Genomic DNA, 27,166 nt, shown 5'->3' with positions numbered 1-27,166 from the left:
CAGACGCGTCTGTTTCCAGGACTATCTCCTTGGACCAGTCAAACGCTTTCAGAACCGGGGCAGATGTAAACGCCTTCTTCAAGGCTTCGAAGCTCAGCTGGCAGACAGGTGTCCATTCGAAACGGACGTCTTTCTTCGTGAGTCTCACGAGCGGGGCGATGACTTTCGAGAAGTCTCTGATAAAGCGGCGGTAGAAGTTGCCGAAACCAATAAAGGCTTGCACATCAGTCAGACAGGTCGGTGTTTTCCAGTTCACGATCGTTTCGATCTTGTCGGGGTCCATACGGATACCATCTTCACCGATGATAATACCAAGGAACTTCGTCTCGGACACACAGAATTCGCATTTCGATAGTTTTGCGAACAGGCCTGCCTCTCGGAGGCGCTGGAGGACTTTTCGTACATGTTCTATGTGTTCCGCACGCGTGCGGCTGTAAATCAGGATATCGTCCAGGTAAGCAGTACAGAAACAGTCCAGGTACTCTCGTAACGTGTCGTTGATAAATCGTTGGAAGGATGCGGGGGCTCCAGTTAAACCAAATGGCATCACCAATGATTCGAACAGTCCTAATCTCGTACGGAAGGCAGTCAGGTATTCTTGTCCCTTCGCAATTCGCAGATTGTTGAAGGCGGAGATGATATCAATCTTCGTAAAGAACTTCATCCCTTTCAGGTTATTCAGGGTTTCCTTGGTCAGCGGCAACGGGTAACGGTCCTTAACAGTGATTGCGTTCAGTGCACGGTAATCCACGCAGAAGCGGAGACCTCCGCCGGGTTTCTTCACGAACAGAACAGGCGAGGCAGCGGGCGAGGAGCTGGGCCGAATGAACCCTTTCCTCAGCTTATCTTCGATCCAGTCTTTCAGGACCTCGAGCTCATTTCGGGACATGGGATAGAGGGGCCCAAAAGGTAAGGGTTTGTCCTCTTGTAAGACCATCTTGTGGTCGTATGATCGGTGGGGTGGCAAGCGCTCGGCTTCCTTGGGTGAGAACACTTCGGCGAAGTCTCTAAACTCTTCAGGCAGTGCAGACACGGGGTCAGGTTCAGTGTCGGTCTTGGGGTTCAGTGCAGTCTCGATGTCCGCGGTTGTAATTGCGAACATGCTGTATTTCTTTCTTGCATACGCAGCACACGCAGCTAGCGATACGGCTGCAATGTCTCGTTTCTCGAGACCAGTTGGTCGTGCAGGCAGGTTCCTCGGACGGGACTTTACAGGTAGCAGGCGGATCTTCAGTGGTAGCAGGCGGTTCTTCAGCGGTAGCAGGCGGTTCTTCGGTGGTAGCAGGCGGATCTTCAGTGGTAGCAGGCGGTTCTTCAGTGGTAGCAGGCGGTTCTTCAGCGGTAGCAGGCGGTTCTTCGGTGGTAGCAGGCGGTTCTTCAGTGGTAGCAGGCGGTTCTTCAGCGGTAGCAGGCGGTTCTTCGGTGGTAGCGGTCTGCTCAGGACCGGGTCTACCAGAGTTCAGTTCGGGGGCTTGTGGGTCACTAGTTACTGGTTGGTGACAGATAGATCCGTAACAGAGAGGAGAGGGAAATAAATATAAAGTGAAAGGCTTCAACGCCGAGAAAATAGGGGATTCTAGGATTTACATAGTGGGAGTAGCTTCATTCTTTTGAACTTAGATAATTTGCTTATTAAGCCCACCATCCTAGTAATTCATGTATTTCAATTTCTGCCAGTCTAAAATAAGGCAATGTCAGACATCCACCCTGAAAAATCAGGCATTGACCTTTTGGCCGCTCTGCCCCTTCGCATTCAATCGCAGAGTCGTATCGTGACAAATTTTCCTTCAATAAACGTACACAAAATTTGGGTTTTGTTTATCAGTCAGATCTGCAAAGGCCGTGGAATCGGCCATAAGTTCATCCTCGCTCCCCCTCTCCCGCAATTCCTGGCGGATCTTCTCCTTTCGTCGGTTTTCCCATATAAAGGCGTAGCGGAGTATAAAGAAAAGCATAAGTTCAAGGCAGTTTGCAACAAGCAGAGATCCAATCCCTAGGGGGTATGCCGGCGCTTGCTCGGATTGGTAAAAGAAGGGACTAGCAATGTTACCGATGCATGCTCCAAGCCAGATCATGCCCGATACGATCATTTTTTTGGACTGACCACCAGTGTTGGAGGTGACAAGGGAAAGGGTTATCACAAATGAGGCTTGATAGGACCCAGTGAGATAGCTAAAAAAAATTGTGAGATAAATGAGGGACTGCTCTTTAATCACAAACATTAGTTGAAAGACTTACAAGCAGATCAGCCGGCCGACGTATGCATTATCGGGAGCAAGCAAGAAGCCGAGTGCGCCCGCAATGGTCGGGACCATAAATAGCGCACAGACTAGGGTACGGCTATTCTTCGGCATGTACTGGTTGGCGTATCCTCCAAGGAAAATCCAAACGACCACAATAACTCCTTGGGGAATACCAAGAAGTGCAGTATTGAGTGTGTCGAACCCAAGGCCTTGGATGACCAAAGTAGAGAAGTTGGAGATTCCGCCATTTGGAATGTTGGCAAGAAAGCCTAAGATGGTGAATAGCCAAGTCTTATAATCGAGGTACGCCTCTTTCACCTGACGCCAATTAACTTTCCGTCCCTCAATACCTGTCTGATTGGATCGCAGTCGCGCAATCATCATGAGCTTCTCATCATGATTGAAACCCCAAAGTGTTGCTGGCGAGTTAGGCAACAGTAGACCCAATGATATTCCCCAGGCAGCACAAAAAGCACCGATTATAAGGAACTCGTAGCGCCAGGATTGAAGGCCACCTTTGATATTGCCGATTCCATAACCTCGGCATAAAAATAAGCGCTTGCTACTCAATTTTGTACAACAATTAACGAAACATACCAATAAGACCACCGCCTGCAGTACCGATGCCGTTCCACAGATAGTATGCCGAGATACGCCAAGGCTGCTCGGCACGGGTATAGTAAGTAGAGACGACGAGCATGAACGCTGGGTCAGCAATCGCCTCAAACGCACCGGAAATGATTCGGAGTGTCGCAAGTGCGCCGAAGCTCTTCGATGCAGCCTCACACATGAGAACCACACCCCACATGAAGATATTGAAGGCAAGATACCAAGCCATCCGACTCCGCTGCAGAAGGAGGTTGGATGGGATTGCCCAAATTAACCATCCAAAATAGAAAATGCTTGACAACCACGAGTATTCTGAACCGGATAGATTGAGGTCATCTTTGATACCAAAGATTGCTGCGTAGGAAAGTGTTGTTTTATCGACATACTGTTGGAGACGGACGATGTTAGCTGTGACATCAACAAGGCGAGCCTGAAACGAGCAACATACATAGAAGAAGTAGCATATGCCAAGAAGTGGAATGAGACGCATGTCAAGTTTGCGTTTCAATTTCCTCTCTGCCTCTTTTTCAATGGCGTCGTCATTAGGATACCTCCGAATTGCTTCAAGATAAAGTTCACCATCTTCTCCTTGGTTTATTTTGTCTGCCACCGACACCTTGAGGTTCTCCTCTATGTGCTGGACGTCAAGTTCACTCTGCGGCACCAGGACCTCGGGGAAGTTTTCATTCTTGATGGCCATACCGAAGTGCCAAGTTTCTCATTCAATTCCCGTATTGTTTGGTGTAGTTGGTCGAAGGGGTATTCTAGAATGACCGGTAATTATATTTAAGATGAGCAACACAATGTAAGGGCCTTGCTTGAAAGGCCCGAAATTGTCAGTAAGAATTAGGAACTCGTCGCCATTGGTGGAAAATTGTTTTGCGGAGATTTGGGATTGGCACAAGGTCTGGGGTCAAGTCGCTGGGGCGGCTCTGCTTGACTGTGTACACGAAGAACTATCTCTGTGTGGAACATCGAATGATTCGACATCTTACAGGTTTGATAATTTCCCCTGTGCCTGTGCTTGTCCTGGTCCTAGCAAAAAATCCTCATAATGAGACTGGAATAGCTAAAAAAAAAAGGTCGCCGTTTTTCCAGCCGTCGCGACATCGGATAATCTCCGAGTATTGATCCCCCAAAGGGCTACAAGACGAAAGCTGACGATGTCATTCCTGGCTTGAACTCATTCCTAGTTCTATCCGGTAATTGGATATATAATTTATAGCTGTGTGCCCCGCTAGGAAATCTGAAAGATACCGGAACAGGGGCATGTTTTCGACAACAACATCTGTAGCGTGTAGAGGCTGGAAACGTGCGCACCTGGCCTTGAACCGCTTTGGGGTATGTGATACAAAGATTTTGATTCCGTGCTTCTGCGGTCAGAAATTCTGGAGGTTCTGGAATCGGGTGCAGATATACATCTGTGGAGGAAATTGCGTCGGAAAAAGGAACGCGGGGGCCGGGGAATTCCCCAGGTGGCGGTGACTGCCGAGCATGACCGGGAATCATTGCCGAGCAACCCCCTTCTTTCAGCCACAAATTTCCAGCATGAAAGTTTTCAGCAATTGGTAGTAAAGATCGGCATATCAACTGATTCTTTTGGGTGCTGTCAGCAGTCACATGGATTGGCATCGATTGAATCAAAAAGACCCATCTGCAGCGCCCTTCATAAAGTCAAAAGGCTCCAGTAATGTCACTAGAGAACCCAGATCACAGGACGTTGTCATCCCTATGGTCTTTTCAAGGTCGCTTAGAAAATCACAGTCGTCTCTGGATCCGGGGCCCACCGTTCGCCAAGAAACTCAAACCCCCCGGGTTTCTTGGCGAGGACTCACCTAATCTTTCGGATTTTTGGATCACCTTTAAAATCAACTATACACACTTGTTCAAATGTGATAAAAATACTAGATGATACAATATCGTGTGGTGATGTCCGTTTTCAGGTTTAGTCGCTAAAGCACTTCTATGCCATATCGGTTTATCAAGGCAATATTTGAAATCGGTTGTAGACTGTTCGCTTGCCACTGGCCCTGATAGCTGGGATGCAGGATGTGATGAATGATGAGATGCATGTGATTGATCCCCGTGGAAGGCAGATGTTTGGTTGCGGTAAGTTCCATCTCCTGTTGCATCCGAAAATATCAACTTATCATTCTGTTTGGTGAAGACAAAATCTAGCAAGAAGGGTGGAGGCAGAAATGGTATCAGCTTCCTTTGATTTATGCGACTTGCTTCTTCAGTTGCTAAGGGAACGCAAGCCCCGACACCGAATTATCAGCATGACTACATGGCCTGCTTTAGACGCCTTTCTTTCTTCTGATGCATTTGACTCTCGAGGATCCATTGTATTGAGATTCTTGGGGCATCCTAATCTGAGATCAGACCTTGCTTTTGTAGTTTGCCGTCCGCAAGTCTACAAAGGCTTGCCGTACGGTCACGTGATTTTTTGAACATTGCTGCCTGATAGGTCGGGCCAAAATATGGCTGCACGTGTTTGTTTTTCGGAGTCTTACTTCTCTCTCTCTCTCTCTCTCTCTCTCTCTCTTTCTTGGTGTATTTCACATACAGACCGATGAACCTAGGAATCAGCCTAGACTATATCTTAGCCTGTAATTGCCACCCCCTGAATCTATCGATCCTCACAGGCAGGGATATGTACAGTCGGGAATAGAGTTGGCATCCGCCATTTTTTGCATCCCAGCAAGTTCCTCGGGAATGGAGTTGCAAAGCAGAGGTGTGGCAAGGGTGTAGCAATATTGAGCAGCTACGCGAGGCAAGTACGCAGGCTAAAAAACCAGTCTAGCATCTTTTTCGGCCCAAATCCGGTCGGTACTCAGTGTCATAAGTACCAAAGATCACAAATTCAATCATCTTTCCTCTTCTTCCGGCTTGCTTTTTGCAACACAGTTGACACCATGGGCATCACTTTTGAAGTCGAAAACATATGCCTTTCTTCGGATATTTACAACCACATGCGAAAATCAACTAAGTTGACGATATCCTCCAGAAAACCAACCGATCCATCATGTTGTTACACGTGCACGCCAAACTGGGTCGGCCAGTAAATTACCTCCGAAGTCTAACCATCCCGTCGCCGAAAGTTGACCCATCTCCGAATTTTCGCTTTCTATTCTATCTTCACTAATCCTAAACCACTGTAGTGGATCCGTATGTCAAACATGAGTCGTAAGCCAAGGTGACAACGCATAAAAACGATCTGCAGAATGAGCGACGTGCCTTGCATGTCGGGCATGATTGGCTTTGATTGCATTGCATGATGCGCAATAGGTTATGCTTATGGCACCTGCTCCGAGACATGGAATTGTATATAGAGCCGAAGCACCAAGTGCTTGTGAGACCTGGGATTTCGGAAATCTGTAAAAAACAACATTAGATGGTCATGGGTGGAATTTCGTTCCTCAAATTGTTGCCCTTCGTGGCTAGTTGCGTCATTGCTGGTGTCACATATCCTCAGATTCCGACGGATTTGACTACACCATTCCAGCAGCGATTGGCAGTCTATGGACCTAATGGTGAGAAAGCTGCTAAACATAGTGAGTTTTGAATGAGGGCTGACTTGATCTCCTCTAGCTGTGTCGGTTGGTTGGAATACCTATGGACAGCTGGAACAAAGTTGCGTGAGCTATGGCTTGTCAGAAAGCAACCTGAACACCAAAGCTTGCTCATCTTCGTCGACCACCTACGACCCCTCCCGGACGTGGTCGAATGTCGCCATCCTAACAGGCCTGACCCCCGGGACAACCTACTACTATAAGATCGAGTCCACAAACTCGACAGTGGGCCATTTCCTCAGCCCTCGCACACCCGGCGATAAAACTGCGTTCAGCATGGACGTGGTCATTGATCTTGGTGTCTACGGCAAAAATGGCTTCACATCTCAAAGCACAAAAAAGGACACCATCCCAGTTGTGGAGCCAGAACTAAACCACGCCACAATTGGTCGCCTCGCGGAAACGATCAACGATTACGAGCTCGTCATCCACCCAGGAGACTTCGCTTACGCCGACGACTGGTATCTCAAGTTCGCAAACTTGCTGGATGGCAAAGAAGCCTACGAGGCCATTATCGAACAATTCTACGACCAGCTCGCACCAATCGCAGGCCGCAAGCTCTACATGGCCAGCCCCGGAAATCACGAAGCAGACTGTTCAGAGATTCCATACTTGAACGACCTTTGCCCTAAAGGCCAAAATAACTTCACTGAATTTATGCACCGTTACGAGAATCTCATGCCGCAGTCTTTTGTTTCTTCGTCATCCAACACAGCAGCCCAAACCCTGGCTCGCACAGCCCGCAACCTCTCAAACCCACCCTTTTGGTATTCTTTCGAGTACGGCATGGCCCATGTCGTCATGATCGACACCGAAACAGATTTCCCTAATGCACCAAGCGGAAAAGATGGCTCCGCTAAGCTGAACGGGGGGCCATTTGGTGCTCCAAATCAGCAGCTCGACTTCCTCAAGGCTGACCTCGCTTCCGTCGATCGAAGTGTTACCCCTTGGCTAATTGTTGCCGGGCACAGACCGTGGTACTCAACTGGAGGATCGTCGAGCATCTGCGGTCCCTGCCAAGAGGCGTTTGAGGGTCTGTTTTACCAGTACGGCGTTGATGTCGGTGTTTTTGGCCATGTGCACAACTCGCAGCGGTTTGCACCTGTTGTTAATGGCACCGCCGATCCCAACGGCATGGAGAACCCTAAGGCGCCCATGTATATTATTGCTGGCGGTCCGGGTAATATTGAGGGGTTGAGCTCTATTGGCAGCCAGCCTACCTATACGGAGTTTGCGTATGCCGATGACTATAGCTACAGCACGCTTAGCTTTTTGGATGAGCAGCACTTGCGGGTTGATTTCGTGAGGTCTTCTACTGGAGAGATCCTGGATTCTAGTACTTTGTACAAGACGCATGCGGTGGATTTTGTGGATCAGTGATAGAAGATTGGGGACAAAACATGTCTCTTGTCTCAAGCTAAATCTGTTTAAACAAAAATAGTGTCTATTTCCATATCTTAGCGCCGTGAAAAATATATTATATAAAGACTTGGTCTAATCCCCGAACATCGAAGTGTATTTTTTTGCAATACTTGTCTAATTTTACAGAAATAAACGGGAGAAACAAAGGGGAAACGCCGTTGATGCCAATGTTTTCATGTGCCATCCCATGATCGGAAGAATCTATCCTATTAATAATTATGCTAACCGTGGTCCATATAGCCCTATAGTCATTAAGGGTCTAACACATCTAATGATAAAAGTACATCTCATGATATATCTGTGGCTCTCATTGATGAGACAACGGACTCCTCCAATCCTTTGGGGGTGTCGTTGAATCAATCGTACCGGAACCATCCTCGATTATCCATGGCTCACTGCGCACGATAGTCTCCGAGATAACAGTAATATTGTTGGAGGACGGCTCAGAATGACCGAGAATGTGCTCATCGCTACCCCATGCGGAAGCTTGCATATGCGTCGGCGCAGCAGCGTTCGTCTTGCTTCTCTTGTTGTCGCCTTCGCCGCGATTTGTCAAGGTCTTCATGCCTCGGCTGGAGAGCTGGTATGGGTTTCCTGTTGTCTTCTCCGAGGAACTGAAAACAGTTGAGAGACCAATCTTCTTGAAGATCTTGCGGATAAGAGGTTGAATGATCGGTAAGTTGGAAACAACTATTGAGACAAAAGTCTCACGGCAAGCCCATCTCGAGCCGGATTCAGCCCCATCGGGGTTAGACTATAGTATACGAGTCAGATCTATGACAAATCATTGGCGTGTGTTTCTGCTTGCATGGGACGTACCTTCATAATTGTAGCAGACCGAATGACACCTGCCATCATAACAAATACGGCACCGGAGAAGAGAAACATAAGGGGGAGCTTTCGTTTCAGGTTGAGGTTAACAGTCCAGAGAAGGGGAAGAGGGATTGAGAGAAGGTAGGCGTCTGTGAGAACGTTGCACACCACGACAACGAGAACATAAACCCGTGAGTTGGATGGCTGACAGTGATCTATGCAAACAAATTAAGATAAGACGCTCAGTATAATTAATGGCGGTAGAACTTACTGCCGGGGTCTGGGTTAATCTGCCAAAAGGCATGGAAGGGTTGGCATGAGAGCAAGAGGACCAATGTTGTTACGACGTATGTCACACCCAAAATGACGTATGACAACCGAACTCGCGCGGGGAGGTTTTGGAGGCCAGTCCTGTAAGATAGTCAGTGCCTTGGTTCATCGTATCCCAGTTGATGTGTGGACCGCACGTCAATCGAGAGTAGAAGACTGCTAAGCTAATTTTGACTAGCCAGAGAATATCCACGTATAGTGACCATCCAATGATCTGGAGCTTGGATCCGGAAACACGATAGGACCACTCAGTCGAATGCGGGTCGACCGCTGCTCGCTGCTCAGGCGTCATGTAGGCATTAGTCAGGTCATGAAATCTGGAACTGACAAGGTACGCCGCTATTGTTTCAAATATGAAGACAATCTGTGGAAGCACACTATGTTAATTGTGACTTCTTTCAATGGTGTTTACAGGACAGGCAGCTTACTCCCGCCGCTGGCATGAGATAATCGTCAAGTTGGAAATTGGCCGGCCCCACAAGCTTCCATCGCACTCCGATACGCACTAAAATCGTGAGCAGAGCAAGGGACATCAGAATCCATGCCTCGGCTTTACTGGCCATTATTTCGAGTGCTCGGCAAAGCAGAGGACAAAACAACGGAAGATGAAAGCGGGAGTTGGAGAGAATTAAAAAGAAGGGCTCCAGCCAGAACGGTCCGCAGGAAATCATCAGCACGTAAAGAGTTACAGGTACTCCGTACTCCGTACGGAGTACAGGTTATCTAACCAACTAGCTTGTCAAGCTAACTACATAGCGCAAATAGTCAACCCCTGGAAGATCATCCATGTACCCCCGTCCGTAAGAAAAATGTCTTCATAATTCCGGCCGGTCAGTTGACGCTAGTATGAAACTGGTTTTGAACAACCAACTAGAAGGATCTATTAGGTACGAAGGCCTAATTATGAAGACATATGGCGTGTAGTTAGTTCGAGAATTTTTCGTGAGTGAATCTTTACTGGTCTAAAAGACCTCTCCTTGATTCAACTATGGAGAACAGATTGATCTATGAAGGATAAAGTATTTTGTGGTAATTTCATTACAGAGCGTAACTGAAAATTAGCTCAGGCTTAGCAGAGCCACGTTGACAGAATTCCTACGAGGGGGGTAAGTTTGTGTCAGGCCCCACATGATCCACCCGCTTAAGAGGGGCCGGCCCCTGTAATTGGCACGGGGCCGACGATCCGTGTGCCCGACACGGGAGGCACCTTCGGTCATCGCTGCACGACCGTTACAGGTATTGTGGGGATATTTTACAAGCCAGCATTTCATTGGTCCAATTCTTGCAGCAGCCTGTTCATCATGTTATACGGAGTAGAGCTTCAAGAATTCCTCGAATTACCACTTTGGGAATAGGGTCCCCCTATTGGTATCTCCGCTGTTCTCCGGTGAAAATCGCGTATTTATTTACTTCTTCTTCCCGCCCAATAATTTGGAAATACTAGTTTGTTTATCGCTGTGTGTATTTTGGGTGTTTTCATTCCTAACCGACATCCGCATCATCTAACCCGCTCATTTCACACTATGTCCACCTTTGATTTTATTGTCGTTGGGAGTGAGTGATATCCAGTTGACCCGAACAGCGTTGGCCCGAGCCCCCTTAACACGTCTTGCAGGTGGCCCGTCCGGCTGCGTCCTCGCCGCCGACCTCGCTAATTCGACCTCCAAGCCCCGCATCCTCCTCCTCGAAGCAGGTGATAACAGGGAAGATCGCAACTTTCGCATTGACGGTCAGCGATGGCTCACTTTCCATGACCAGTCAATGAACTGGGGATTCAAGACGATTCCGCAGGCGGACTGCAACAACCGTGAGATCGACTACAGTCGCGGTCGGTGCATGGGCGGCTCGAGCTCCATCAATTTCGGCGTGTACAGCGTCGGTGCGCGCGACGATTACCAAGAGTGGGCGAGAATTGTTGGCGATGAGACTTTTGCGTGGGCAAGTGTTCAGCAAAAGTACAAGGATCTGGAGACGTTCCATGCGGAGATTCCAGAGGGCGTAGATAGAAAGTATGTGGATCCGAAGATGGAGAACCATGGAAGTGAGGGCCCATTGCATGTGGGCTTTGCGCGGGAGTGGGAGCGGGATTTGACAGACCTCTTGAGTGTTTTCGAGCAGGCTGGGTTCCCGTTGAACCCAGATCATAATTCAGGAAATCCGATTGGTATGTCGGTGCTGATTAACTCGGCGCACAAGGGATGGCGCTCGACAGCAGGAGATCTGGTCAAAGAGAAACTCGATAATTTGACTATCATTACTGGGGCCCCTGTACAGCGTGTCCTGCTGGAGGGGAAAAAGGCTGTGGGTGTTGAGTCAAACGGGAACAAATGTGAATATGCGATTTACCCCCATTCGGCGAGATGACTAGGTACTAATAGTTGCAAACAGACTACGCCTCAAAGGAAGTCCTTCTATCCGCCGGCTCGCTAAACGACCCCCGAATCCTGATGCACTCAGGCATAGGCCCCGCTGCCCAACTCCAGAAATATGGAATCCCTGTCGTCCACGATGCACCTGCCATCGGCCAGGGTCTTCGTGATCATTGCTTCGTGCCGATGGTGAACACTCGCACAGCAACCAGCACGGACAGAAATGCCTTTTATGGCGACAAAGCCGCCATGGAGGCTGCGCAAAAGCAATGGGATGAAGACGGGACAGGCCCTTGGGCGAAGTTTGCTTGCGAGTTGGGCATCGGCTGGTTCAAGCTGACCGAGCAGCTTGTTTCCACGCCAGAATTCAAGTCACTTCCTGCAGATGAACAGAAGTATCTTCTTCAAGAAACCGTGCCACACTACGAGATCCTCACCCATTTCCCCGCTCACTGGGTCATCCCGGATTTCCCAAACAAGGCGTTGAACTACTCCTGTCTTCTCGTCTTCTTATACAACGCGCAGACTCGTGGAGAAGTCACACTGCAATCTTCAGACCCTGACTTTCCGCTCTCCTTCAACCCCAAGTTCCTGGCTCACCCGTTCGACCGTCGACTGGCGATCGAGGCCTTGCGCGACTCCTTCCGCGTCGCAAAGCACGAATCCTACACCAAAGATAACGTGGCGGAGTTGGCAATGCCTAAAGGAGAGTCAGATGAGGACCTTCTAGAATATTGGCGGCAGAATATCACGTCAAGTTGGCACATGACGGGAACTGTGAAGATGGGCACAAAGAACGATGCAGACGCAGTCGTGGATCCGGATTTCAGGGTGCTAGGTATTGAGAATCTACGCGTGGCAGATATGTCGGTTGTGCCGGTGTTAGTGAATGCGCATGTTCAGGCCGCTGCGTATGTCACTGGCGCAATCTGTGCGGATAAGTTAGTGAGGGAGTATAGCCTTTAGGTTCCAAAACACCCAATCAGTGTTAGTGAACTCTAGCTGATACATATCCCCACCCCAATACAAACTTGACATTGCGTATTCATGGATGCATGGCGTGCATAAAAAAGAAGTACATAAAGCTTCACGGGAACTAACATCTACGTTATTTTCTTGTTACCATCGCATGTCGTCTTGTGTTTACGTGAAGTGAAATATTGAGAATATGTTGAATAAGAAGATTAAACAGGCTTTGACAAAGACCGATGTCATTGGAGGAAATGTTTTCTACAATCATTAGTCTCTCTGTGAAATCGCGAAGTTTCAGTCTTGTAGAAAGGCAACCTTGGAAAATAGGGTTTATCCGTTGTTATGAGACGGTGGAGAACTTGGCAATGGCTCTGCGCGCCGTTAAACTTAAAAATATCATTTTTGACCCTCTTGTTGTAATACACAGTGGGGCAGCATAAATACAACTAGATTTTACGACGTACTAACTACAGAAGTCAGGCAGGTGTACTCCATAGGCATCTGGATGTACTAGCGTGGCCCCGAGAAACTACCAATTGGGAACGTGGCGGGAAGTCGTACGAATCCACGCGTCTGCATATCAAATCCCGATAAAAGAGAAAAATCGTCAGACCAAATGCTTCAAAACTTAGGTGGTTTCAAGACTGGCGAAAATTATTGGCCGTGTTATTACTCCATCGATATCATATCCACAGTTGTTCTTTCTGCACTAAATGTCCATATTTCGGGACCTCTCGGGCTCTAATTCGATACTGTCTAGGCTAATCAGTCTAGGAGCGTCAGTTCGCCCAAATCATGGAGATTCACAATCTCATATACAACAGTCTACCCTATAAAGATTCACCACCTCCACAGTGGCGGCACTAGCGTATAAATTAGCATGGTATTTAACACGGTATTTTACAATTTGATACTGCATTATTCTTTTGAAAAACAGGGTTCTTAACCTTTTAACTCTCCATTTCTCTCACATACAATATACAACAATTTCTTTTGTACAATACTACTACTACTATACATTACACTAAGTATTTAGTAGCAAGCCCCCCAAGTATCAATAACCGCTTAGCACTAAGTAGGTATACTCTTAATTAGCCTATTTAAGAAATCCTCCGGTATAGTATCCTTCACGAATAACCCCTCTGAGTGTAGTAGGCGTTATATACAAATCTCTATACTTCTCCTCTATCTAATCCTTGATCTAATTCTATATAGCTTTTATAGGATTTAAATCCGGTGAAAATATAGGCTACGCTACTATGTAAACACTAAGCTCCTTTGTCAGGGTGCGGGCTGGCAGGACAGTATGATAGGAGATGACTGGTAGGAACAGGTCGTAACAGATCAGATTCCCATTGACAGGTACAGGCAGGGGCAGGCTATTATACAAGACGTAGCTCGAAGAGCTACAACAGGATCTAGAACTGAAGTTCAGATAAACAGGTCGGAGATCACGTGCCGTGATCTTCCTCCAACTAAGCATCACGGTTCGCACCGTGACACCCACGTCCCTAAAGAGTGAGGTAGTTAGTGTGCTGCGCTATATAGGGAGGACGCCGCGGATAGCGAGTGCTAGGGTCGACTCGATGATGTTAATATACTAGCCGAAATAGGCGCTAACGGTGCCCTTACTAGCCTATTTTATAGGCCTATTCCGGCCGCTATACTAGGCCTTAGTTCCGAAAGTTACAGAGGGGATAATATAGGTAATAACCGCTTTACGAAGTAAGCTCGCGGGCGGGCTATAGGTTATACAGGCTAGATTGCGGATACATTAGGCGATAGCGCGGGCCTTACCCGCTTAGGTAAGTATATAGCTTCTCTACGTTAGCCTCCTATCGAAAAAGACTCCTAGCTAGCGGAGAGTAGGTATATATATCCTAGTTTCTTAGCCTAAACGGGGTCGATAGTGTCAGGGTGCGGGCTGGCAGGACGGTATGATAGGAGATGACTGGCAGGGACAGGTCGTAACAGATCAGATTCACATTGACAGGCAGGTACAGGCAGGGGCAGGCTAATATACAAGACGTAGCTCGAAGAGCTACAACAGGATCTAGAACTGAAGTTCAAGATAAACAGGTCGGAGATCACGTGTCGTGATCTTCCTTTTACTAAGCATCACGGTTCACACCGTGACAGTACCCCCTCCCTTAGAGCCGAGCTCCGTCGAGGCGAGGCTTGTGCGGGTATCTTCGGTGGAAGTTCCGTATGATTTCGCGGGCGTGGTCCAGGTATTCAACAGGCTCTTCAGTGGGTTCGTCGTAACCAATCCATTTGACGGTGTACTTCAGACGCGGGCCTCCTCGGCCTCGTCGTTCCCAGCGGGAATCTAAGATGTCTTCAACTTCCCATTCTTCCAGTCCTTCGACTTCGACAGGCGGTGCGGGTTCAGCAACTTGTCCATTTACCGGGTTCGTGGCGGCAGGCTGTAGCAGGCTGACGTTAAACACAGGGTGGATCTTCATACTAGCAGGCAGTTCGAGCTTGTAAGCGTGTGCGCTTATAGCTTCTAGGACCTTAAAGGGGCCTAGGTTCTTCCAGTCCAGTTTCTTCTGCGGGCGGAGGGTTCGGATGTTCCTGTCGTTCAGCCAGACCAGTTGTCCAGGACGGTATCAACGGGCAGGGGCGCGGTGACGGTTCGTTTGTTCTTCGTATCGGGCTTGTGCGGACAGTATCTCGGCGCGGACGTGCTCAGTCAGTTCTTGCATTCGTGTAGCGAACTTTTCCGCGTCTCGGGTCGCAGGGTGACTGCTAGCGTTTTTGTCTAACGCTTCCAGGATAGATTGTACTGTTCGGGCAGGTTGTTCTCGATGAATCGGACTCTTCTTTCAGGAGCAGCGGTGATGGGCGGATCGGCAGTGTCAGGCGGAACAGTGATAATAGGCGGTTCTTCAGCGGTAGCAGGCGGTTCTTCAGCGGTAGCAGGCGGTTCTTCGGTGGTAGCAGGCGGTTCTTCAGCGGTAGCAGGCGGTTCTTCAGCGGTAGCAGGCGGTTCTTCAGTGGTAGCAGGCGGTTCTTCAGTGGTAGCAGGCGGTTCTTCAGCGGTAGCAGGCGGTTCTTCAGCGGTAGCAGGCGGTTCTTCGGTGGTAGCAGGCAGTTCTTCAGCGGTAGCAGGCGGTTCTTCAGCGGTAGCAGGCGGTTCTTCAGCGGTAGCAGGCGGTTCTTCAGCGGTAGCAGGCGGTTCTTCAGTGGTAGCAGGCGGTTCTTCAGTGGTAGCAGGCGGTTCTTCAGCGGTAGCAGGCGGTTCTTCAGCGGTAGCAGGCGGTTCTTCGGTGGTAGCAGGCAGTTCTTCAGCGGTAGCAGGCGGTTCTTCAGCGGTAGCAGGCGGTTCTTCAGTGGTAGCAGGCGGTTCTTCAGCGGTAGCAGGCGGTTCTTCAGCGGTAGCAGGCGGTTCTTCAGTGGTAGCAGGCGGTTCTTCAGTGGTAGCAGGCGGTTCTTCAGTGGTAGCAGGCGGTTCTTCAGCGGTAGCAGGCGGTTCTTCAGCGGTAGCAGGCGGTTCTTCAGTGGTAGCAGGCGGTTCTTCAGTGGTAGCAGGCGGTTCTTCAGCGGTAGCAGGCGGTTCTTCAGCGGTAGCAGGCGGTTCTTCGGTGGTAGCAGGCAGTTCTTCAGCGGTAGCAGGCGGTTCTTCAGCGGTAGCAGGCGGTTCTTCAGTGGTAGCAGGCGGTTCTTCAGCGGTAGCAGGCGGTTCTTCAGCGGTAGCAGGCGGTTCTTCAGTGGTAGCAGGCGGTTCTTCAGTGGTAGCAGGCGGTTCTTCAGTGGTAGCAGGCGGTTCTTCTGGCAGATCTGGCAGTTCAGGTGGAGTGGTTGTAGTGACTCCGTTCACAGGCGGGGTGGTAGCGGTCTGCTCAGGACCGGGTCTACCAGAGTTCAGTTCGGGGGCTTTCGGGGCGGTTCAGACATTTTCAGACAGTCAACTCCTAGGGGTGGGAGCTACGTAGTGTCAGGGTGCGGGCTGGCAGGACGGTATGATAGGAGATGACTGGCAGGGACAGGTCGTAACAGATCAGATTCTCATTGACAGGTACAGGCACAGGCAGGGGCAGGCTAATATACAAGACGTAGCTCGAAGAGCTACAACAGGATCTAGAACTGAAGTTCAAGATAAACAGGTCGGAGATCACGTGCCGTGATCTTCCTTTTACTAAGCATTACGGTTCACACCGTGACAAGAAATTGAAAATTTTGCGTTTGGTGGGGCGCACCAACTACCCAGGATGGGTGGTTGGGCGCTTGGCACGGTTAGTACTCCCGCTATAGCACTATAGCACCGAACTAAGTGTCTAGTGCTACTAAGCCTTAGTGCTGCAGCACCGAACCAAAGGCCTATTTATAGCCTTACTTTTTAGGTGGTAGGACCTCGAGAGATTGAGTCCTACTTATAGGGTGGTGTATACTGGGAATTTACCACCATTTGTCGTTGGGAGCGGGCTCCGGGACGTAACCCCCGTATAGCAGCATATATGTAATAGCGAACTAAATCGGGTCTAGACTTCCGCAAAGCTCGAAACCCGACCCTTTTGAGGGTCGAGTCGGGTCGGGTTTCGGGCTTTTCGAGCTTTGCGGAAGTCTAGATAATATCGTATATGTAGTTATATCCTAAGGTTCTCGAGGAGCGCGGTGTAAAGGTTATGCCTAGGCGCACTCCCTTCCGCTTAGACTTCCGCACGACCCAGTTTGGGTCGAAGGTCTCGACCCAGAACCCAACCCAGTCTGGGTCTGGGTCGAAACCTCATAACCCAGACCCAACCCAGACCCAGTGACTGGGGCCCCAGAAAACCCAGTATAGCCCCAGTTCGACCCAGTTTCCGCATAAATTATGGCATAAATATTTAAATAACATACTGTCATTTTCCCCTGTTATGGTTTCTACATCGAAATGCTACACTCTCTACCAACAAGGCAAAGGAAATTTTAAGAAATAACCTCGTTCTCCAAAGTAATATATCTGGTTCAAGATTAATTACTTCTTCAAATGCTTTATTTCATATGGAAAGGTGGTATGTGTTGGCTGCTGGTTTTCTCAGGCGTAGGATTGCATTCCATTTAAAATACAAAGTATACCCCAAGTTGCAGATATATATATTCAACACACATCAACATAATATATATTTTCATCTACAGAGTAAAATAATTTTTGAATTCATTTATTTCTCTTCTTCTGTTTAATTCTAGAGCTTATATAACTATGGATAGATATCTAGTAAACTTTTATATTCAAAACTACTTACTACCTCTTAATCTACTTGGTATATGCGACTTGAAGGGAGGGTAGGAAGAAATATTTTGAGAAGGATTAATGGAACTGGGGTGGGAATTGGGGTTTGACTGGGGTTTTACTGGGTTTACTGGGTTCTTACTGGGTTAAATGGGTTCTTACTGGGTTCTTACTGGGTTAAATGGGTTATGACTGGGTCTTGACTGGGTCTTGACTGGGTTATCTCAGGGGTATTTCTTTAGACCCATATAATTTTAGTATAATAGACCAATCAACAAGAGTAGGATGATTTACTATATTTGATATATCAATATTCCTAGACACTTCTACAACTTTAGTGCATTTCTACCTTTGTACGTTAAAGAATTTCTCCCCTTACATCCATTTGTATATATTATATGTCATTCTCATGTTATGTCTCAAAGCCAACTTTCCGACTTTGCATCGTCGCTCTATGGTGGTGATCTTGACGATCTCTCATATATTTCAACTGGACAAGTCACACCATCCGCAAGTCAACACACAATCGACTCAAACTTCCGAAGACCAGATGATCCCCTCCCAATCCCCCCTTTATTGAAACGCGTTGGACCCGACCGTAGGAAAGGGTTTATTCTATACGATACAATGTCACATAACGATTTTGTGGACTGGTGGTTAGAGACTGACTACGGGAGGAAAAGCAAGCTTAAATGGGATTCGAACCGCCATACAGAGATCTGGAATAGCTACCATCAGGTAGCTCAGGGTATTGATGGCGCACCAAAGGTTATGTGCAAGCGCTGTGGGAAGATCCTAGAGCATCCTTATACACTAAGCCCGAACAGCACAGGCAAAGCGCAGTATCATGGCACATCAACCATCCAGAAACATCGGAAAACGGCTGGTTGTTTACGGTCGGAAAAGGGGAAGAAAGCGGAGATTACAAACTTCCTACAACGAGAGGTATATTTTCTATCATAAAATCAAGTAACTATACTAATTTATTATTATTCTAGGGAGAAGTTTCAGCAAGCATACCCTTCTTACAAGAAGATTGGGAGGAGGATCTCCTCCAATTTCTTACTCTCAACCGGCTCCCATTCCATCTGATCGAGCATCCATCATTCAAACGCATCATCAATAAAGCTCGTTCCGCCCCATCCCCTCCAGTGATCCCATCTGCCGATACCATCCGTCGCCGATTGGGCAGTCTAGTCAAAGACCGGCAGCAGCGTATCCTTCGTACGCTGCCTTCTGGCTCAAAGATATCCATTGCGCTTGACTGCTGGACATCTCCATTCTCGCAGGCATTTATGGCTATTACTGGCTATTTCATTGACAGTGATTGGGTATATCGTGAGGTACTACTTGGGTTTAAGCCGCTTCATGGTACACATACCGGCTCTTACCTGAGTAGTGTTCTTATAGAAACCCTAGTGGAGCACAACATTGAAGATAAAGTATTCGGGTTGACAACAGATAATGCATCAAACAACAAGACATTAGCTACTGCTCTCCAACAGGCTTTGTCAGATGATACTATTATCACCCGAATACCATGTCTTGCCCACGTTATCCAGCTCAGCCTCAATCAGCTTCTTGCTCGGATCAAGGCAGTTCCATTAAATGAATCAGCCGAGACAAGGTGGACAGAGAAGCAGTCAAGGCTAGCCCAAGAAAATGCGAAGCAAAGTCAGATCTCCTCCACACTGAACAAAGTCCGTTATCTTGCGATTTACGTCAATGCAAGTCCCCAGCGCAGAGAGACCTTTTACAATCTTCAGACAACTAATATCAAGATCGTTCCAATCCAAGATGTAAAGACACGATGGAATTCTACGTTCCTCATGCTTCGCCGGGCAAAGAGGCTACGTGCTATCTTCTCTTTATTCTGTACAGAGTATGATTGTGAGGAGATGCTACTCAGCGAGCAAGAGTGGCGTCAGATCGACTATCTTCTTTGTATCACCGAGCCCTTCTTTGATTATACAACACAGCTATCAAAGACTCGAGATGTCACTGCCCACTATGTGTTTAAGATCTACAACAAACTGTTTGATCATCTTGAGCGATCACAGGCACAGCTACGCCGAAAGCGTGTCCCATGGAAAAAACAGATGCTAGAGGCCCTTGAAGCTGGTCGGTCTAAGCTTGATGAGTATTACTCCCAAGCTGATGATCTTCGAGGGAATATCTATGCAATCAGTACAATGCTTGCACCGGTGAACAAATTCAAATTCTTCCTCTCCAGTGATTGGGATCAGAAATGGCGAGATACCTATCGACTTGCTTTTGAACAAGCCCTTGTTCCATATCAAGCACAAGTTAGAATAAGCAGTCGTGATCTACAAAGCTCTCTAACGATAGCCCATCCAAGCTCAAGGCTAGAGGAGATGCTTGATGGAAGGGATATACAACCACGAGCCATTACTGATGAAATCAGTCAATATCTTGACAGCGGTAAGTAAATACAAAGAGTATGTGTGATAATAATACTAATATATATATAGATACTGTTTCTGTTAGGCCGCTTACTTTCTGGAAAGAGCACCAGGCTCGCTTTCCGGCCATTGCTGCCCTTGCGCGAGATACACTCTCATTTCCAGCAACTGGCGCAGGAGTTGAACGCCTCTTTAATACCGCTCGAGATATTTGTCACTATCGTCGTGGTAGAATGAAGAGTGAGACTGTCGAGGCATTAATGATGTTTCTTTGTACAACGAAATTTGATATGGAGGAGCAGGAAGCAACACTTCTTGAGAAATTTTTCTCCCAGGATGAGCTTGAGGCGGCAAAAGAGGAGAGGGAAGAGAAGCTCAGTGAGATTGAGGTTGATCCAATTAGTGATACAGAGGAGCAGGAGGATGAACTGGAAGATAAACCAGGGGATGCAATTGAGGTTGTAATTGAGGATAGACCAGAGGATATACCGGAGGAGAGGCCCTTACCTACAAGTGAATATGGTCGTCCTTGCTCGCCATCATTACCACCAACCTGTACACAGACACGAGCATCAGGGAGAAAACGTAAAAGCAGGGAAGATGATTTATTTGAATACCATTAGCTTGCTTGACAAAGAATCCTCAATTATACGCATCTCTTTTACCCTTTTTACAAATAAAATTAGATATAATCAAGTAAAGCAAATACTCAAAATTACCGCGAATAAATGCATAAGTTATACATTTAGAATCCTTAGCATGTTTGTTTAGTTTGTAACCCAGTTTGGGGCCCCAGACCCAGTACTGGGTCGAACCCTCCGACCCAGACCCATTACTGGGTCGTGCGGAAGACTACATAATAGGCTTGATTCTTGTTAAGGTATCTCTAAAGCACCAGCATAAAGTCTTTAATATTCACTTCGCTATACCCCCTTCGATCCGGATGGTTGAGCTGATGACATATGGTAGGACCGATCCCGAGATTTTCCCTTGGAAACTGTCTGGGAGGGGGGGGGGGGGGGGGGGGGGGGGATGCGGCATGTTACCAGTGATAGCTCGCCGCGACTCCACCGGGGTATGTACAATTCATCTAAAACCAAATATAGACCTCTGTACCAGTATAGCAAACTGACCTAATCCCCGCATAGATTCATCTTTAACCACATCTGGGCATCAGTCAAGCGTGAAATTATGCAAATCCTCTCCGAAGGCGTCAGCGACCCCGGTGAAATCGACCTACTCTGGGAAAACTCATTCAGGAATAGCCCTCTCCCCTACCAACTGATGGACCAAGTCGGCCTCGACACCGTCGCCTTCATCGAAGAAAACTACATCCAGGAGATGGGTCTTCCCTCCGCCCCAACTGTCGACTGGCTACGCAAGGAATAAATCCGACAAAAGCGCCTCGGCAAGAAGAGTAAAAAAGGGCGGCCTCTACCCCCCGCTCGCGAAATCCTCTTCCGCAGAAGTAACACCAGCAAAATCTCCACAGCGCCGCAAAAGACATCTACCTGCTGGACGTCAGGCTCGGCGGAAACGCAAAGGATGTCTCGTAGGTCCACTTGAACGGAATATTCTTGCGTCTCAACCTCGCAACACAGAAACTCACCCCTGTTGTCGTCGGCCAAAACCTACCCGACGGTATCGACGTGTCACTGGGCACGCAGCGCATCTTCTGGGCGAATATGGGTCGCAGCACGGCGGCCTGCGATGGCTCTGTCTGGTCCGCTGATTTGGACGGCGGCGATATGACGTGTCTTATTCCCGTTGGGTAGGTGCGCACGCCCAAGCAACTCGCAGATATCGAGCCACGGAAAAATAAAATTTTCTGTGACCGCGAGGGAACAAGCGTGCATCACTGTGACTATGATGGTAGTAACCAAATCATTTTTGGTGCAGCGGCCGTGTGGAACCCGGTACCGATCTGCTAGAGCAGATGAAGCTCTAGTGTGTGGGTGTTCCTGTCGATGCTGAGCGCGGTCTCCTGTACTGGACACAGAAAGGGCCTTGCAAGGCTGGCCGTGGTCAGATTTTTTGTGCTGGGTTAGATATCCCTGCCGGGAAGACTGCGGAGAATCGGACTGATATTCGGCGTCTATGGAATAACCTTCCCGAGCCTATTAATCTTGAGTTGGATTGCGAGAGTCAGACTCTGTACTGGACGGATCGTGGTGAGCACCCTTTCGGATACCCGCTGAACCGCGTGTATGTTGGCGGTGAAGAGATGGATAGGGACGAGCTTATTCTGGCGCGTCACTTCCACGAACCTGATGGCTAAAAGCTGGATTAGGCGAACAACATTGTGGATGTGTCTGATGTGGGTGGCAACTTGTACTCGGTTTCATTGGAAGATGGACTTAGGACTGAGCTTGTGTGCAATGATGTTTGCCACACTGTTTTGACTCTTGTTTAGAGAAATCAATGTGTAGATTATGCAAAAAGACAGATTTCAATGCCCCTTTCTCAGTTGGGTAGAGATACCTCCACGGAACATGGGGGTTGAAACTCAGCCAAAGTAAGAAAAACATGCATATGGAGTACTCTTAATGTTGTCAAACGTTGCATTTGAAATTTATTATCTGCACATATGATTAAAGGATTCTCGTAGCTTCAAAAAAGCTGTGGTTGGTGATAATAGATCCCTGGTCCCCTTAGCCCTAATTGGTTCCGTTGTGATAGCCTTACTAGCCAAGCAAGCTGACAGACGCGATATTTGCACAAAACAACTGAAATAGACTGGATCAATCCAACCTGTGGTGTAAAGACAATGTGACCCTTTCTGCCTTTCCCCTCGATCCATTCCTGCACAAGTCAGGGACTGCCGATCCCTCATTGATCGTGTCTTTCACATTCCTCCCTCATCTACATCTACTACATCTACTCCGTGCAACTTACATTTAACCATCTATCATCAGATTTTACAGGTTTTAAGAACGTATCAAACACTCCGAAATGCATATCCAGACCCTTCTACCCATCCTGTCCACCTTAGGAACCACCTCAGCAGCCATTGCCTCTAAACCAGCCCACCTCTGGGCATCCCACTACAATGGCAACGTCTACAGCCTGGCCCTGAAGAACAACACTCTCTCCCTATCGCAGACCCTCAACACCTGCGGCAACATGCCAAGCTGGCTCACACTGGATGCGCACACCCGCACTGTCTACTGCTCTGACGAAACTGGTACTGCCGACGCGTCGATGCAAGGCTCGCTGACGGCCCTGCATGTCAGACCCGACGGTACATTGCGCGAAGGCGCTGTCACCAAGACTGTCGGCGGCGGCGTGAATAGTGTTATCTACGAGTCAGATGCCGGGACGAAGTTTATTGCCATTGCGCATTAGTACGTTGTTTGTTTTTTCATTTCGTACAATGTTTAGGTTTTGCCTTGCGTTGGTTAGGTCATGATGAATGTGGGCCTGCGCTAACAGTCGAATAGCGAGGGCTCGGCCATATCAACCTTCGCCCTACCCATCAAACAAAATCAACCAGCCCTGCAAGCCTTCCATTTCAACTTGACCAGACCGGGCAAAGTTGCCCAGCAGGACTCACCCCACCCGCATGAAGTCTTCCTCGACCCGACCGGCTCGTTTATCGTCAGTCCGGACCTGGGCGCGGACTTGCTGCGCGTGTACGCGATCGAGGACGGCCCTTCGGGAAAGCTCTCGGAGTGTCCAAGCCTGAATATTACCTTCGGTAGTGGGCCGCGACACGGTGTGTTCTGGACTGATGGCACTGACCGGTCGGCCGGAGCTGGATCGACAAATTCGCGGAAGATGGCGGCTGTTGGCGAGACAATGTTGTATCTTGCGAACGAGATCGGCGGTACGATGATGGTATTTGACGTTTGGTATTCGAGATCTGGGTGTTTGTCTTTTGAGCAGACGCAGACACTGGTGCCGTATCCCGGAGGTGTCATGCCCGAGGGTGGGACGCCGGCTGAGATTAGCAGGATCGGGGATGAGTTTTCTCTTTCGATTCGCACTGATCAGGGGTTCAAGCCAAGCGATTCGATGGTAGTGCTTGATCGGTCGCCGGTGGATGGGTCACTCGAGGTGCGGAACTCGTCTTCTGCATTCGGGAAGGTGCCGCGAACTTTTGTGATTAATCGGGCCGGGGATCTGGTTGCCATTGGGAATCAGGCTTCTGCGACGGTTGTGATTGTGCATCGGGATCCGAAGACGGGGAATCTGGGTGAGGAGGTTGCTGTTCTACAGGTTGGCGAGCCTGGGAAGGTGGGGACTGCGGAGGGTCTCAGCAGTGTCATCTGGGATGAGTAGATTGAAAGTTATATAAAACAAGAATAGGATGGCTTGGGAGGACAGGAGACCTCCCATGCAGCTCTCTTCTATAAACAGCGCGGCAAAATGAAGTCATTGCAGTACAAGTTCACATCACATGAAGAACTTGAAAGAGCATCAAAAGCATATACCTCATGACCAAAAGATATGTCCACATAAACCAGAATGCGGAAGGAAAGAAGATGTAGACCGTTGAATGTTGAAGACCAGCTTCTTCGGGGTTTTGACAGTCGGAAACCTGCACCGAAAAAAACCTGGCCTGAAAAAAAAAGAGAACTCCTGCAACATCGTCGGGATATGATGGACCCTGCCAGATCGTAGCGAAAAGAAGAAACCCAGAACAGCCGATCGAATGATGTAGAAAAAAAATAAAATCGAAGAATGAACGTGTATCAACCATCAGTCGTAAAATGCGTAATGCCAAAAATTCGAGGCTGTCTTTTTGAAGTCGTTCACTTGATGTCGATTTGGAAGGCCTTCCATTTACCTCCCGCGGTTCGACATCGTGGACATCCGCGAGGACCAGGGTAACTTGTTGGTCCTTGTGACGGGGCATTATTTAGTAACCCATTTCCTGGAGTTCGGAATGAAGCGGGCGGACTGGAAATGAACATGCCTACGCAGTCGCGGCAGACTCCACAGATGCACTCCGTACAGGCATAGCACTCATTCAGGGCCGAGGGTCGTTTGCACTGAGCGCAAAACACCTGAACCTCTTTGTTGCGGAAAGATGCCGGAGTAGGATTGGAGAATCGGTGTGGCTGTCGCTGGGAAATAGACGGGATGAGATTCATAACTGGGCTGGAATCAGAGTTTATAGACGGCGCGACTCCCGAAACCGATGATGCAAAATTTCTACCGGATGCTGAAGACATGGAATCGAGCGATGATTCAATAGATGGAAATGGTTCCAAGTCGCTTTCACGGCTACGGTGGTTCTCGTATGGTGGCGGGGTCAATGATTTGTGCAGAGGCGAGGCGGCGTATGAATGCGGTGGAAATGGCCGATGTGAAGATATAGGAGGTAATCCTGCAGATTGGAACGCGGGTGGTAGCGATAACCGATTTTTCACACCCGAGAGAGCAGACGTCACGTTGGAAAGTAGTGGGGCAATCGTTGGAGACCGACCAGCCTGAATTTGGCGCATCAGCACCGGGGAAAAAAAGAAAGGACAGAATTGCAGTTAAACTCACATCTGAGTAGGGCTCATCATCTACTTCGGTCGCTGACGTCGCGGCTTCTATCAAATCCTCCCAGCGCTTGCCTTGCGCCCAGGCTGCAGTTTGCGGCTCTGCTGAAAGGGCTTTGCGGTCACCGAGGCTTGGTCGCCGCCCGAATTCCTTTGACTTGGGACGATCCTGCTTAGGTTTGCGAGCAGATTGAGTGATGGATGATTTGCGCGGGCGGCAAAACTTGTCTCTCCGCTGGATTGGTGGTAATGTGGATGAGCGACCGGGCGGGGAGTGATTAAGAATGGATGGAAGAAGCTCGCGCGGACGAGGCGTAAACGGTGGAAGAGATTCCTGCTTGAAATGATCACGGAGTGGGGGAAGTTCAATAGCTCCGCGCATGCGGGGATGACTCAAGTCGGTATCCGAATGGGTATCCTGGGGAAATGCGGGTCAGTGCCACCGTGGAGAGACTCAAGGGCCGAAGCCCACAACCGCCCGGAACGACAAACCATGTCTGTATCCCAATCCGAGGCCAGTCGATGGTGATGCAGTTGTGCCAGAGCAACCGCCGCAGTGGCCGCAGCTGGGTGGGGTTCATCCAGAGCTCGAGGGGTAGCCGGGGAGCCATCAGCGACATAGATGTCTCTTTCCGGTGCCACATCTGTAAGTAGCCTGTCAGTATAAGTGGCGGTAAAATAAAGACAAGAAACCAAAAAAAAGGGGGGGAGGGAAAGACTGACCGTGGGGTCGCCTGGGTTGAGCGGGTTCGGGGGGGGACAGCTGCACCCGTTGCTCGAGCGGGGTGTTCACCATCATCAGGAAGCTCTCCTCGGTAGCCGGGAGCTTCGGGATGTAGTGGTTCGGATGCGCACGTCGAATGTGCTCCTGCATAGAGCGATAGCGTTTTTCCTAGAGCACCAACCGGATTAGTTCAAGTTGAACTCCAGAGTTGCACCGGGGTCCTATAGCTTTCGCAAGCAAGGTGACAAGGTGGGGCTCTAGGCAAATACTCACACCCAGGCATCGTTTGCGACAATTGGAATTATCGTTATTCTTCAAAGGACAGACCACCTCATTATTGGCATCGGTTACCGAGAACGAGCTAGTCAGTGAGCTTCGAGGAGGCATGGTGCATATGTTCATCCGAGATCCCGGGAGTTGAGATTTTAAAAAAAATGAGGGGCGAATACAGAGGTCAAGCGCAGACAGGGTTTATGTGAATAGACAAAAATGCAGTTCAACATGCTCTGGTAAAAGAGAGGAAGGGAAGAATTGGGAAAAAGTGAAAAAGAGGAAACGGAAGAGAGGGCGGCTCATACATTCAGAGAGTACTTCGAGGGCTTGTGGGAGTCACTGGGGTATTACGGGTAATTACGCAGACTTCGCCTTCTTCTATTTTTTTGGGTTTTTTTGCCGGGTACTTCTTGATTTTCCCTCTATTGGGGACGGGGATTTTTGTTATAAATATGAAATGTGTATATATATGCATGCGTATATGTTCTCTGTTTCGTTCTCAATTCTAGTTTAGATCTATTACTTCAAGTCAGGAACAGCTCCGTTCTTGCCTGTACATTGTTACTATATGAGCTCGCATACGTATCGTCCCTATCGAGTATCGATAGCCAAAAAGAGGGGGCGTGCAGCTCTGAGCTTCCCTTGTAAACCCCCCCCCCCCTCCCATTCTTGAAATGTTCCACGTAAAAAAAACCGAAATTAAATAGGA

General features: G+C 48.6%; 7 protein-coding genes across 7 annotated transcripts; 4 read left to right on the top strand and 3 right to left on the bottom strand.

The window, feature by feature from the left end:
- Window positions 1–1,043: 1,043 nt before the first annotated feature.
- Window positions 1,044–3,552, bottom strand: Pdw03_0470 (Allantoate permease; the record flags this gene model as incomplete). The annotated part of the gene is made up of 5 exons (XM_066099612.1): window positions 1,044–1,449; window positions 1,801–2,172; window positions 2,239–2,782; window positions 2,841–3,237; window positions 3,301–3,552. 5 exons carry the CDS (start codon window positions 3,550–3,552, stop codon window positions 1,044–1,046), a joined length of 1,971 nt encoding a protein of 656 aa, XP_065957339.1.
- A 2,700-nt stretch (window positions 3,553–6,252) lies between these two features.
- Pdw03_0469 (Acid phosphatase, putative) lies at window positions 6,253–7,804 on the top strand (the record flags this gene model as incomplete). Its single annotated transcript, XM_014675047.2, has 2 exons — window positions 6,253–6,385; window positions 6,444–7,804. The coding sequence occupies 2 exons, from the start codon at window positions 6,253–6,255 to the stop codon at window positions 7,802–7,804; spliced, it is 1,494 nt and encodes a 497-aa protein (XP_014530533.2).
- A 349-nt stretch (window positions 7,805–8,153) lies between these two features.
- Pdw03_0468 (putative srpk) lies at window positions 8,154–9,552 on the bottom strand (the record flags this gene model as incomplete). Its single annotated transcript, XM_014675046.1, has 5 exons — window positions 8,154–8,600; window positions 8,666–8,874; window positions 8,931–9,070; window positions 9,127–9,353; window positions 9,418–9,552. 5 exons carry the CDS (start codon window positions 9,550–9,552, stop codon window positions 8,154–8,156), a joined length of 1,158 nt encoding a protein of 385 aa, XP_014530532.1.
- A 960-nt stretch (window positions 9,553–10,512) lies between these two features.
- Pdw03_0467 (Glucose dehydrogenase, putative) lies at window positions 10,513–12,324 on the top strand (the record flags this gene model as incomplete). The annotated part of the gene is made up of 3 exons (XM_014675045.1): window positions 10,513–10,543; window positions 10,605–11,318; window positions 11,378–12,324. 3 exons carry the CDS (start codon window positions 10,513–10,515, stop codon window positions 12,322–12,324), a joined length of 1,692 nt encoding a protein of 563 aa, XP_014530531.1.
- A 7,934-nt stretch (window positions 12,325–20,258) lies between these two features.
- On the top strand, window positions 20,259–22,246 carry Pdw03_0466 (Six-bladed beta-propeller, TolB-like; the record flags this gene model as incomplete). Its single annotated transcript, XM_066099611.1, has 7 exons — window positions 20,259–20,429; window positions 20,765–20,848; window positions 21,024–21,043; window positions 21,117–21,333; window positions 21,525–21,739; window positions 21,868–21,884; window positions 22,017–22,246. 7 exons carry the CDS (start codon window positions 20,259–20,261, stop codon window positions 22,244–22,246), a joined length of 954 nt encoding a protein of 317 aa, XP_065957338.1.
- A 674-nt stretch (window positions 22,247–22,920) lies between these two features.
- Window positions 22,921–24,249, top strand: Pdw03_0465 (Cytochrome cd1-nitrite reductase-like, C-terminal heme d1; the record flags this gene model as incomplete). The annotated part of the gene is made up of 2 exons (XM_014675041.1): window positions 22,921–23,312; window positions 23,409–24,249. The coding sequence occupies 2 exons, from the start codon at window positions 22,921–22,923 to the stop codon at window positions 24,247–24,249; spliced, it is 1,233 nt and encodes a 410-aa protein (XP_014530527.1).
- A 473-nt stretch (window positions 24,250–24,722) lies between these two features.
- On the bottom strand, window positions 24,723–26,571 carry Pdw03_0464 (Putative RfeD; the record flags this gene model as incomplete). Its single annotated transcript, XM_066099610.1, has 5 exons — window positions 24,723–25,403; window positions 25,465–25,878; window positions 25,953–26,104; window positions 26,184–26,352; window positions 26,458–26,571. 5 exons carry the CDS (start codon window positions 26,569–26,571, stop codon window positions 24,723–24,725), a joined length of 1,530 nt encoding a protein of 509 aa, XP_065957337.1.
- Between the last annotated feature and the right edge of the window lie 595 nt (window positions 26,572–27,166).

The sequence above is a fragment of the Penicillium digitatum genome, chromosome 4 (genome assembly GCF_016767815.1).
Source record: "Penicillium digitatum chromosome 4, complete sequence".
NCBI classification, from domain to species: Eukaryota; Fungi; Ascomycota; class Eurotiomycetes; order Eurotiales; family Aspergillaceae; genus Penicillium; species Penicillium digitatum.
Note: the sequence above shows the minus strand (reverse complement) of the source record. Positions and strands in the feature narration are given on the sequence as shown.